General features: G+C 55.8%; 1 protein-coding gene across 1 annotated transcript in view; it reads right to left on the reverse strand.

Annotated features, from left to right (window-relative positions):
• Window positions 1–12346, reverse strand: part of RAPGEF1 (Rap guanine nucleotide exchange factor 1) — a 136249-nt gene extending 123903 nt beyond the window's left edge. Inside the window, exon 1 of the mRNA XM_080820249.1 lies at window positions 12166–12346. Coding sequence (XP_080676375.1) covers window positions 12166–12226 — 61 coding nt within the window. The 5' untranslated portion in view covers window positions 12227–12346. The remainder of the gene's footprint in view (window positions 1–12165) is intronic.
• Window positions 12347–12733: the final 387 nt, after the last annotated feature.

Genomic DNA, 12733 nt, shown 5'->3' on the forward strand with positions numbered 1-12733 from the left:
TGTTTGTTTGTTTGTTTTCTTTTGAAAGTGGGTGTGAGGTGGTATCTGTGGTTTTGGTCTACAGTTCCCTAATGACTGATGATGCTGAGCACCTTTTCAAGTGCTTATTGGCCATCTGTGTGTCTTCTTTGGAGAGGTCTACTCAAGTTTTTTAATTGGGTTGCTTGATTTTTGTGGCTCAAATGTCATCTTTATCTATTTTCAGAAAACAGAGCTAGTTAATCCAGGTCAAATTCTAAGTAGATAAACACTGACTACGTGCATTCAATGGAGTACTACTCAGCCATAAAAAGGAATGAACTGAGGAAAACAACTTCATAAATCTCAAAGGCACTACACTGAGTAAAAGAAGCCGATCTCCAAAGTTACATACAATGTAACATTCTGGAAAAGGCAAAACTACAGGACTGGAAGGGGCACCCGGGTGGCTCCGTCAGTCGGGTGGCTGCTTTCAGCTAGGGTCATGATCCCGGGGTCCTGGGACCGAGCCCCACATCAGGCTCCTTGCTCGTGATGAAGCCTGCTCCTCCCTCTCCCTCTGCCTACTGCTCCCCCTGTTTGTGCTCTCTGTGTCCAATAAATAAATAAAATCTTAAAAAACAACAACAAAACTATACAGATGGAAAACAGACTGATGGTTGCTGGCAGTCGGGGGTGGGGGGAGGGTCTGACCACAGAGGGACAACAAGATGGAACCGGTCTCAACTGTGACCGTGGTGGTGGTTACACAGACGGAGGGGAGAGGTGGAACTCAGCAAACTGTACACCCTTTAAAAGAAGGCCCGTTTTACTGCATGTAAATTAAGAAGTTGTCGTGCTTGAGGCAAAAGGATTTGTTCTTTTACCCACGCAGACGTTATGCTGAAGCAGCTTACAGGCACCATCTCACGGAACCCTCACAAACCCCTGGGACTGTGTCATTATTAATGGTCACCTGAACCCAGGTCTGATCGCCCCAGAGGAACTAAGCCCTGATTACTCTGGACTCATGAGACCCCGCGCAAGCTCTCCAAGGCGGGGAGCGGCTGCTGGCTATCATTTCTCCTACCGTGGCAGCAAGTTAGCACGGGTAGAACCATGTCCGCACGTAAATGAATCTTTCGCCCCAGGGACCGGGCCTACAGACCTTCCGCCAGATCCTTAGTAGGACTTAATGATCTTAAAAAATTGGGGAATTGCCGCTCCAGTTCCAAGGACCAGGAAGGGAGGGTGGCTTGCCCCACACGGCGCAGCAGGCCCACGGCAGTGCCAGACACTCGGGCCAGTTCTCTCTCCATCGCCCAAAGATGCCACAGTTCCAGGCGTTCCTAGTGATGCGCTCCCCATGGAGGTTGCAGTCCACACAATTTCCTCACTGGTAGGGGCATTTCACCTGCCAAGCTGGAGCCAGGGAACTTGGGGCTTCCCGGCAACACAGGGCTGAAATGTGGTTCAGGTCCCCAACCCAATTACTATCTTGGTCAAATCTATAAACTGCATTCTACAACCTTGCACATTTAAGGTAATTAATAGAGACAGCTCCCAATGAACAGAAAAAACAAGGACAGATCATGCAGGAAACCATGCTTTTGATCTGCGCCTTTGGTTTTCTGATGAGCTCAGAGAATTAATATTTGTAAGGCACTCCTGACAAGCTGGGGCAGGAGCACAAATTAGTGTGGTTATGCTAATTAAGTGAGAAGTCCTGTAGCTCCAGGACCCAGTGATTAAAGAAAGTGAAAAGGGTTGACTGGTCTCTGGGCTCTTTGTAAACAGCCCTGTGCTGGGAGCGAGCTGTGCTGACAAACCCGCACAGAGACGAGACACATTCCCTCTCATCTGTCACAGGCACCCAGGGGAGCACGGGGGAGGGAGGACTCAGAACAATACACGAGGATTTCTCAACTCACCCTCATTGCGAAAATTTATCAAGGAGGAAAAATAAAGGGTATGAAATCACCTGCTTGCGGCATTCGGCACAATTTGTAAGTGACTTGTACAAGAGGACCTTGAACGGCGTGCGGCATTTTAACTGGCACAAGACAAGAGCACCATACCGTGACCATTTCACCTTCAGAGCTGAATGAAGACAGTTTAATGACCCCTGAGCACTACCCCTGCAAGGAGAAACTGAGGCGGGGTCTCTTGGGATGAAGCAAAGCTACACCTGCAGGTAATCAGCTGGGCTCTGACCCCAAGACGAGCCGCCACCCCTGACACTGGGCCTGTTCCTTCTAGACAGAGGTAAGAACATTATCAGGATCTTCCTCAGTCTACCCACATGTGCTGGGGCCACGTGCGGCTGAAATGAAACCCCATCTATTCCTCCTTGAATGATCTTTTTGGAGGTTTATTCCTTAGTTATGAAAACCTATTCCCTGGAATTCAGCTTCCTCAAATGTAAAAAAAAGAGAGAGAGAGAGAGAAACCCCAGGAGGAAATACCTCAACAGCCAGAGACCTCCCCTTCTTCTGTGAACGTGGAGGTCTGAACTTCACTTACATATGACCTTTTTCAAAGAAACCGTCATTTTAAAGCACAAGGAGCTATTAGGACAGAACAAAAGCTAATGTTCTCGAGCACTTACGTGTCAAGACTTTGTTAATATGCTTTACGTCCATCATCTCATCTAATCCTCCCTCAAGACCATAAGGCAGGCATGTTGATGAGTGTCTTCATTTTACAGATGACGGAGAGGAGACTTACACAGGCAAAGTGACTGTCTAAGATCCTACCACCACCCTACAGGAGAGCTAGATGCCAACCCGCAGGTGTGGGACCGGGAGGCCCAGGCCCCCACCACCCTTCCATACTGAGTCCAGCCTCTCTCTCCGCAGGTGGGGAGCCTGAGAGCTCAGAGGTGCACCGATCGGGGCTGGCATGCAGAGCCAGGGCCCACGAGGCAGGTCTTCCAATCTCTGGCCCAGGCCCACACTGCTTCCGACAAGTACAAAAGCCTAAATCAAAAGTCTCCTGCACACAGCACAGGTGGCGGCCAGACTGTCAACTCCCTATGGGCACAGATGCCTCTGATCTTCTCAGTACCCTGCACTGCCCCAGCAGACGACTGGGCACCCAGTGAGCACTGAGCCATTGATGCCGAGATGGGTGGACGGCGGGTGGGCGGGGAGGCAGGCGGGTGGAGCTATTTTAAGGGGCTGTCAGCACTGCGAATATCCAAAGCAGATTCCCATACAATCTCTTTTGCAAATTCACTTTTTAAGTCACCTCTGAGAAACCAGAAGCTGCTTCAAAACCCTGCAGACAGATGCTGACACACCTTCACGGTTCTCAGAGAAGCTGGAAACTGCCAGGGGATGCCAAACAAAAGTCACGGAGGGTGGCTCCACACCAGCCTCCTGGTGGCCCTGGAGAGGACCCACACTAAAGCCCAGATCCGCGGAGCACACGCAGAGGAGGAGGGGAAGACAAGCAGTGCGAGAAACCCACAGTCCCCAACCCACTCAGCCTGTCACTCAGCATGTGACCTCAGCCAGTCACTTCTCGCCCTGCCGCCTCCCTTTCTTCAACTGGCGAATGGGCACGATACCTGCCACTCTGCTCTTTGTAAGAACAGAATAATAAACCCATACGCTCTTTGAAGGTAGAGCTCTTAGCACAGTGCCCCGCACACAGGAAGTACCCAGCAGCTGCGGGCTCTTGTCCTCTTCCGCAGAGAACAACTCAGGACTCCAGAACTCTATCGTAACCAAATAAACAACAAAACCCAAAACAACAGCAAACAAACAAACAAAAAACCCTCACATCTCCAGAAGTGTTATGAAAGCTATAAAGGGTTATGAAGTTTATTGTGATGACAGTTAAGTGCCCCGCAGTATCAGTATGGCTAAAAACCGACAAAACAATCCAGTATGTCCAACTCCCCCCTTCACAGTGCAGACAGGGCCCACATGGCATCAGCACTGGAAACTGTTCTCAGCTGGGTTCGCTTGCCCAATCAGGTTACATTAGGGCACCCGAGGCTCGGGAAGAGTAAACCAGCTGCCCCAGGTCACCCAGCGTGAAGCCGGGCTACCTGGCCCCCTCGGGAGCTGGAGCATGGGAGCCCGGACCGCTGTCTCCAGCATCCCCGCCAGCCTTATCTAGCGGCCCTTCTGGCACAGCGACTGGCTCAGCAGCACAGGGGTCCCTGGAAACGTAGAGGCTCATTTCTACCCAAGTCACAGCAGCCAGGAGAATCGTGTCCCCACAGCCAGTGAAAACACAGATAAATGGGAAGCAGTCCTGTGGGCTGAGGTCCCGCCGCGGCCCCCACTCTGCATGGGACCTGTGGCAAATCTCAGCTGTTCTCCACCTCCGGACTCCACACACAAAAGGAAAGCTCTGTGTGTCTCAGTGTCCTCTGCAGAATGAGAAGCTCCTCCGTGCGGATAAATGAGACTGCGTGTGTAACACATGCAACACAGAGCCTGGGACGGGCATCGAGGTAAGTGCGCAGTGAAAGTGAGCTGCTGTGTCACCTGCGTTCATCACCAAGAGGAGGAACTGAGGGCAGCCCGTCCACGACCCACATACAATCCCCCACCTCTCCATGCACAAGCAGCCGCGTGAAGGAGAGGGCACACGTGAGCATCCAGAACCAGCAGTAAGCACAACCACGGCCACCAAACAGAAGTTCTGGTGTTTTTGTTTGTCTGGGGCCAACTACGTGGCACTTGGGACCCATCCCGTCCCACGGTCCAGCGGGCTTCCGCCGTGTCTCTCCCCATTCCACATCCGCACGGGCCTTCTCTGCAAGGCAGGCGGCATCAGTCGCGGGCTCAGGGAGGCCGCGGGCGGGCTGCCATCCTCAGCACTAGGGCATGCGGCTCAAAGCCGCATTTGTCAAGTCTACGCCGACGGCACACATTTTTGAAAAGCCAGAAAGCAAATGTCTGAACGCCACACCCTCGTCTCCCAGCCTGGGAGGCAGCACACGTCACCCGGCACTCGACACCTCCGTGTCTCCTATGCTTTAAAAGTGGGGCAGTCTCCTGATCACAAAACTTAATTTGCAGTAAAAGGACTGTGGGGCCAGCAATCGAGTGAAAGCAAGGAGAAAGGTCACCCGTGAGGAACCGCTGAGAACGGAGGGTCTAAGCTGCTGAGAGGCAGTCCCCATATTTTAGGAAGACGCAGGCCAGACCGCCGGCCACGACTCTGGTTCAGAGAACCATCACCGTCTTCTGAACCACAGCCTGGAAGAAAACCATGCGGAGAACAAGGAACGGTGGCCATCGGATAGCAGACTTCCAATCCGGGAGGGAAGTCTCTCCACTATGCCTTCGCCCACAGAGGAGGAGGAGGAGAGCGCGTGAGAGACTCTGCCGAAGCCCCATGACAAAGAATCGAAGTGAGCGGGACAACCCGCCAGCCCACCTCCACTCCCCCTCAGGGAGCGAGCATGGTAAACAGAGTTGATGGTGCGGGCGGCCTGTCCTAGGTAACACGCAGAGGCCAAGTGAAAAAAACAAGCAGGCACAGAGTCTCTGATCGCGGCCTGGCCGTGGGCAGCAGGCTGAGCAGGACCCGCATAAACCAGTGGCCGGTAAATGGAAGGGGGAGTCGTGATGGGTCGGTGTGCGTGCTGCCGGAGAGCACCTTGGGCCCGCGTGTCCCGCAGACCCGCATCTAGGAGTCAGAGCCGAGTGTGGCTCAGTCTCTCACCACACACCACAGAGCTTTCTCAACAGTGTTCTGGGACTCTGATCTCAGCACCACCATGACAGCTCTCAGGAAACTACAGTTAGACAGCCATCAAGGTATATGGTTAACACAAACTCCCAACTATTAGCAGATCCCTGCCAGATTACTGGTCCTACTAATTCCCCAAGAAACATCCTAACTGGCAACTCAAAGCCCAGGAAGAAGCTCCACTTAAAAGTAATTTTGGGGTGCAGGGCTAGCTCAGTTGGTGGAGCATGTGACTCCTGATCTCGGGTTGAGTTCGAGCCCCACAGTGGGTGTAGAGATGATGTAAAAATAAAATCTTAAAAAAAAAAAAAAAAAAAAGATTACTTCTGAGACTTGGAATCAGAGACCTAAGTTAATTCTAGGATAGTATCACCTAAACTCATTCATCGTTCTAGCAAGTAGTTACTGAGCACCTCCTACATTCCAGGCACAGCCACGCAAGCCCGTGGTGGACCAGACAGGCACGTTCCCTCAAGAAGCTAATGGTCAAGACTCTCTGTTTGTTGAGTTTTAACTTTCAGGAAGGAAAGCGAAGCTCTGGTTTCTGAATGAGCTAAACAATACCATTCTACCCAAGGGTTTATCTGGGGCCTCCCCAAGGGACTCAGGATCTGCCAGAGGAAGAGACGGCACCAGGCGTCCAGAGGAAGCCGGTTTCGGCAGAGGAGGCCGCGCACACGCAGGAGGCGGCTTTTCACACTGTTTGGTGGAGGACCGAGGAGGCTCCACGGGGGCCATGGCTGAGCAGGAAGGACTCACTGTCCTCAAAGCGGCTCCCCATTACCCACTATCTAATGGCCCTCTTATGTACAGAAAAGGACCTGCTGCTTTCAAGCAAGCAGGGAAGCGCTAGATCGAGAGTCCACCCATCCAGAGCGCTGACCGAGAAAATGAGACCCAGAAAAGGGAAAGGGCTCCCTAAGGTCACGATGACGGGCCTCAAAGTCAAACGGCCTGAAACAAAAGAGCCAGCAACGAAGATGACAGATCCCTTAATAACTCCCGAACTGCGGGTTTTGTTTTTTAATCACAGAAGAGGCTTTGGGGCAGGGCGGTGACGAAGCAGAGGAACACCTGTCCCAGCAGCGTGGCGCCCGGACGCTTCCCGGGCGGGGCTCCTCGGGCTGCCGGGCCGCTGCGCTTTCCAGTGCGTCATCTTATTATGGCAACGGGAACACATCCAGCTGGCCCGAGGTAAGACCCGGCCCCATGCTCAAGGCATTCTCCAACCCGGGCTAATTTGGGAAATGATTTTTCTGCAAGCTCACACATGACTCATCTTTCTAGGCCTCCTATCAGGTCTGTCGGCTACAAGAATCCCATTCAAACCACCACTGCCAACAGCTGCTCAGGAGACCAGGAAACCTTTGGGGATCCTGTGGCTAATTCTGTGAAGCGCCGCCTGCATCCTGCTACTCATCTCCTCACAGGACTGGCAATGCTACCGGTATCATCAGTCTGATCTGCACCCTAGAGACTGCACCGGGCCTGCCTTCATTTAACCGAGGTGCCCCCACTTTGGTAGGATCAGAAAAGAAACGCAGAAACACGAACAAGAATCGAGATGGAAAGCTGCTGCGTGTCCAGCATCACAGAGGCTGTGAGCGGTGCTCCGTGAAGGCAGAAAGGTGGCCGGAGACCCCCGGGGTCGGCGCCCCACTTCACGGCAATGGAGCTGCAGCCCCCTGCAAGTGGCCAAGCCCGCCCCGATCACAGCTGCCCTCAGGTGCAGAATGGACATGCCCGGCCCTGATCGCGCCCCAGGGACGGTCCTGAGGAAGGCGTGAAATGAGGCACGCTCTCAATGCGTTCTCAAAAACCATGGGACGCCGCAGAAATGTTCAAGACCATTCTGATGTTCCTTTTGGACTGTGACCCTGGAAGGGCCGGTCTCCTGCGGACTCTGTGCCACTCTGAGGCGTCACAGTGTTTGCCAACAAGGAGGGACTCCGTGTAAGTGTCGCATGTGTGAGTAAATGAAGGACGACCGGGGCCATAAAAACGTTGTATTTGTTGACTGGATTCATTTTGACCACAGAGACTGTTAATTGTGGGGGGGGAAAGGAAATGTTAAATTTGAAAGAAGTTTAAAATGGATCAAAATACAGTGACTACTGGGGCGCCCGGGTGGCTCAGTGGGTTAAAGCCTCTGCCTTCGGCTCAGGTCATGATCCCAGGGTCCTGGGATCGAGCCCCACATCGGGCTCTCTGCTCAGCGGGAAGCCTGCTTCCCACTCCCCCACCCCCCCGGCTGCCTCTCTGCCTACCTACGATCTCTCTCTGTCAACTAAAAAAATAAAATCTTTTTAAAAAAAAAGTACAGTGACTACGGATCTGCAAGGACTCTTTCCTTGGCCGAAAAAGCCTATAGCCTCACGTGACAGTACCTGCATTTTTCTGTTCTGACAAAATACACAACTGAAAGTTACTGTGAATGCAGTCAGCAGGCAATTTTCTTTTTAATAAAAGCCTCTTCACATATCTGAAACACATACACTTGAGTCTGAGACACCAAAGTTACTCTGTCCTCTGGCAGTGCACGGGTGAGCCTGCCACATCAGCCCCAGGGAACAGCTCGGGGGCACGGGGAGCCTACCGAGCTGGCCAGGGGTTTGGTGAGTGATGAAACTCCTAGACAGACAGGTCTACTGGGAACACAGACCAGGGAAAGAGAATCTAAGAAAAACAAAAAAACAAAAACACCTGCATAATATACATCTTCAGGATGTCTGTTTTGATGTCTGTTTTGGCTGCCCCTGTTAGAAAAAGGTAAGGCCCAGGAGGCAGCAATCTCTGTTGTACTCCAAGGGCCAGAACAGGTCCAGGCCCTTAGAAGATGTTGGATAAACTATCTGATGAAGGAATGAACGCACGAACGAGCAAGAGACTGACGAGCACAGTGAGGAGAACGGAAGCCACTCTCTTCCCCATCCCTCCCTTGTGCCCTGCTAACCGACTCACCCTCCAAGTCTCTCCTTGAATCTCAGTTCCTCACGGAGCCGGCTCCCTGACCCTTCCCCGCACCGTAAGTCCAATGGGACCCCTCCTAAGTTCCCTAGGACTCCCCACTGCCAGAGCTGGTGCCTGGGCTACACTGTGATGTCTGCCGAGTTCAATGCTACATCCCCAGAGTCTGGTGTGGAGCCTGATGGAGCCAGTCAGTGCTGACTGGAGGGACTGAGGAATGAATCAATGAAGGAATGGGGCAAAGATTTCAAAGTCCAGAGGAAAAGCAAACAGACACAAATGGTTTCTCCAAGGAAGGGGATGTAGACTCAAATGTCAACAGCCCAAGTGGGAAAGAGGACCCTATTCCCTCCCCACCCACCAGGCCTTGTAGGAAACAAGGCCTCAGAGGTACAAGGGCTTCTTACTTTTCAAGAGAACCAAAAATCTGAGATATGGGAGTGATTTCCTGATTTTTAAATACTGACCACCAAGTCTCCTTTTTTCAAGAACAGGTGTGGATCGAACACAACACATTTATGGATTGAACCCACCGGCATTTAAAGAGGCATTTAAGGGGCGCCTGGGTGGCTCAGTGGGTTAAGGCCTCTGCCCTCGGCTCAGGTCATGATCCTGGGGTCCTGGGGTTGAGCCCCACATCGGGCTCTCTGCTCAGCAGGGAGCCTGCTTCCCCCTCTCTCTGTCTCTGCCTGCCTCTCTGCCTACTTGTGATCTCTGTCAAATAAATAACTAAAATCTTTAAAAAAATTTAAAAAAATAAAGAGGCATTTAAGCTCCAGAAACACTAGGGAACATCAGTAGTGCATAGGCGACGTGTCTGTTAGACATAAGCAGGGACAAAATGAGACCCATCGTACCTGTCTGCACGACCAGAACCACGGTCACTGGCTCCTCCAAAGCGGCCTCTGGAGCGGCCACACACATCTCCTGCCAGCGTGGTCTTTCAAAACAGGTCCCTCTTAGCTCCTAGGGAAGAGCCTCTTCTCTTTGCCAGGCCCACCCACAAGCTCACCCCAGGGAGCTCCCTGATCCATCAACCTCCACGCCAGCCTTTTTCCTGGGTCCTCCGATTTCAACCCTCTTCCACTAAGCCTCACTGGACAGGTCCCAACCAACCAGCAAGCTGACCCTCTGCCGCTGTCTGGAACCCAGACTGCCTTGATCCCGCGTGGGGCCTGGAGCGGAGACGACCAGGGAAGCATGAACTGAGGCTTGCCTTTCTGTGTTCCTAAGAAGCCTGAGGCTCTTGGAGGAAGGCGGTGTGCAAGCCCCTCCCGCAGCCAGCACCGCGTACTGAAGGGCAGCAGAACGGCCTCAAGAAAACCTCCCCCAGAGGCCGTCAATGACTGCTTCCTGGGTGTCAGGCTCTGTAACTCACCAGAGACTGCTCACTTGCTAACAGGAGTCCCCGCTTCGCCCAAGGACCTTCCCTTTGAATGAGATACTCTGCTGGTGACTCAAGAGGAGGAGGTCCGTTAGAAAACGCCAACAGAAATCTCGTTGAAGTGCAAAGGGAAATCCACCTACAAGGACCAGCAGAAACACCAGGAAGAGGTACCCTTCGTTCCAGGAGTGTCCTAACCTCCCCTGACGACGGTGTGTGTGGATCACGGCCGAAGGCCTTATACCACAAGGACGGACTTCTCGCCAGCCTCAGAGCTTGCTTGCCAGGCTGCCTCTCACCCAGCGGGTGGGGCTCCTGAGTTTCCCACAGCCTCTGGTCAGCTCCTTTGAGTCTACCCTCCCCCCCATCCCCGTCCCCACTCCACCCGGGGACCCCCTACCCTCTCTTCGGAGCCTAACCACAAAGGGCCTCCCCCTTGCCCCGCCAATGAAGCCCCCCTTTCCTGTGCCCAGGCCCAGCCCCCTGTCACAGGGCATTTCTGGTGGCCTGGGCTTAGGATGTCAGGTTAGGTCCGGCCCTCCCGGCCTCAGACAAGCCTCTCTGAAGCAGGCACTTATGGCGTTTGCATCTGCTGTGGCCCCAGCAGGAGGTGCCCGGAGAAGGCCACGGGAGAACCTCTGCTGCAGCGCACTGGCCTTGGGCCTCCTTGCTCCCCGGGGACACGGAACACAAATGAAAACTAGTCTCATCAGAGCGGTCTGAGCTGTGCCAGACCGCTCACAGAATGACAGGTGCTTTTCAGCTTGCTTTTTACTTTGCCACAACTTTCACGTTTTTGATAAGAAATGTATCTTTAGAATCAAAGAAAACCCCATTAACGTTATATGTAAAATAATCCAACTTGACCAACAGTACCCTTCAGAGACGCTATTCACGGAGTTTCCGAGAAATGTTGCCCAAATTAACCCAAGATATTTCTGGGTTGGCACGTGGGCAGAGAGGCAGCTCGTGGTCACTGGGCATGGCCCTGACTGAAAAACTGAGAAAAAGACCCAAGAACCAGCTCTGAAACCCACGGCCCTGCCCCTGAGGAAGGGAGCCAGGCTTCCAGCCCCTCGGCCTGCTGCCGGCCTGCAGCCCTCTCGCTGGGTGGCCTGCAGGAACTCACTGCCCCTGCGGGGAGCACCTAACACCAGGCTCAAATCCTCTCCTACCCAGAACCTCCAAGGATTTACCAAGCAACACACATAAGGTGCTCAGCACCGCGCCGGATATACAGAAAACCCTCAGTAAAGGCAACAGAAATTTCCTTCCTGTGCTGAATTCAACCACAGCCGGCAAGTCCCCACCGCCTTCTGAGTCCAGCCCTGGGGCCCATCTCAGAAGAGTATCCCGGTTCCGCCTGGGAAGCACGAGCAACTTCCCAAATCAATGCCACCTGCCCCCACCCCCTGCAGCCCCCAAAAGCCTCCCTTGCACAAGTCGGCCACCAAGCTAAGCCGGCGCCCAGGCTATGCCAAGCAACGGGTGTCCCCCCCGGCCCAGGAGCCCTGGCCCGCCCGCCCGCCCACCTCCCGGGACCCGGGACCCAGGGATTCACCCTGAGGGGTGTCGCTAGCGAGAGACGCCCCGGCCCCGCGGGAGGCATCAGCCCTCGCGGAGCCTTTGGGGACTCCATTCCCAGCACGGGCTTTCCAAGCCGGTAATCGGAAGGCAGCTCTCCGAGATTTCTAGGAACACACAAAGAGACGAGGTTGTCCTCGCCCCCAAAGCCACAGGCTCCCCGGGGCCCTGCTTGCAGAGCCCGGCTCGACGCCGCAGGGGAAGGCGAGCGAGCCCCGAAGGCGCCCAGACACATCCTGCCCGCTTCCTCCGCCGCCAGCCAAGGGGCTCCTCCCGGCTACATTTACACTCGGGGCGCAGCCGAAGTGACACCTTGTCGGGCTCAGCTCGGTCCACCGGGCACGGCAGCCGCGCGGCCGGGCTCCCGTCCGCCGCCCGCGCCCGCCGCCCCGCGGGACCGAGCCCGCCGCCCCGCCGGCCCCCGCCGGCCCGGGAGCGCGAGCAGGCCGGCGTGCCGAGGCGGCCGTGGCGGGGCGGCGGGGCCCCAGGCCTGGGCGGCGGCTCGCCCCTGCCGCCCGCGCGCCCCCAGGCCCGCCCCGCCCGCGGCCCGCGCTCACCTGCTTTCTCGAGCTTGCCGGACATTTCCGGGCTGCGTCGGAGGCCGAGGCCGCCGCTCATGGGGCCCGGGCCCGGCCGCTGCGGGGCCACAGGCCGGCGCGGCCGCCGCTCGCCTCGGCCCTGGCTCGCCGCGCCTCAGACCCGCGCCGGCATGGCGGGCTCCGCGGGCCGCGGCCTGTGCGCTCGGCCAGCGGCGCTCCCGCCCGCCCGGGGCCGCTGCTCCCGCCGCCAGCCGCCAGCCGCCGCCGCTCCGCCTCCTCCTCCTCCTCCGCCGCCGCCGCCGCCGCCGCTTCCCCGGGGCCCGCGAGCCGGCCGCAGCGCCGCCGCCGCTGCCGCTGCCGCCGCTGCCGCCGCCCGCCTCGGCCGCCTCGGCCGCGGCCAGAGCGCCACCTGCCGGGCGCCCGCCACGCCGCCGCGAACCCAGCGCCCCCTGCCGGCCCGGAGCCGATCGGGAGCCCGCCGCCCCTCCTGCTCCCGGTCTGGGACGCAGCGCCCCCTGCCGGCCCGGAGTCTCCACGCCAGGGCGAGGGACCGACCCGCACCAGCACCCCCGCCCGCGTCGCTGCC

Source organism: Martes martes, assembly GCF_963455335.1.
Source record: "Martes martes genome assembly, chromosome: 12".
NCBI classification, from domain to species: domain Eukaryota; kingdom Metazoa; phylum Chordata; class Mammalia; order Carnivora; family Mustelidae; genus Martes; species Martes martes.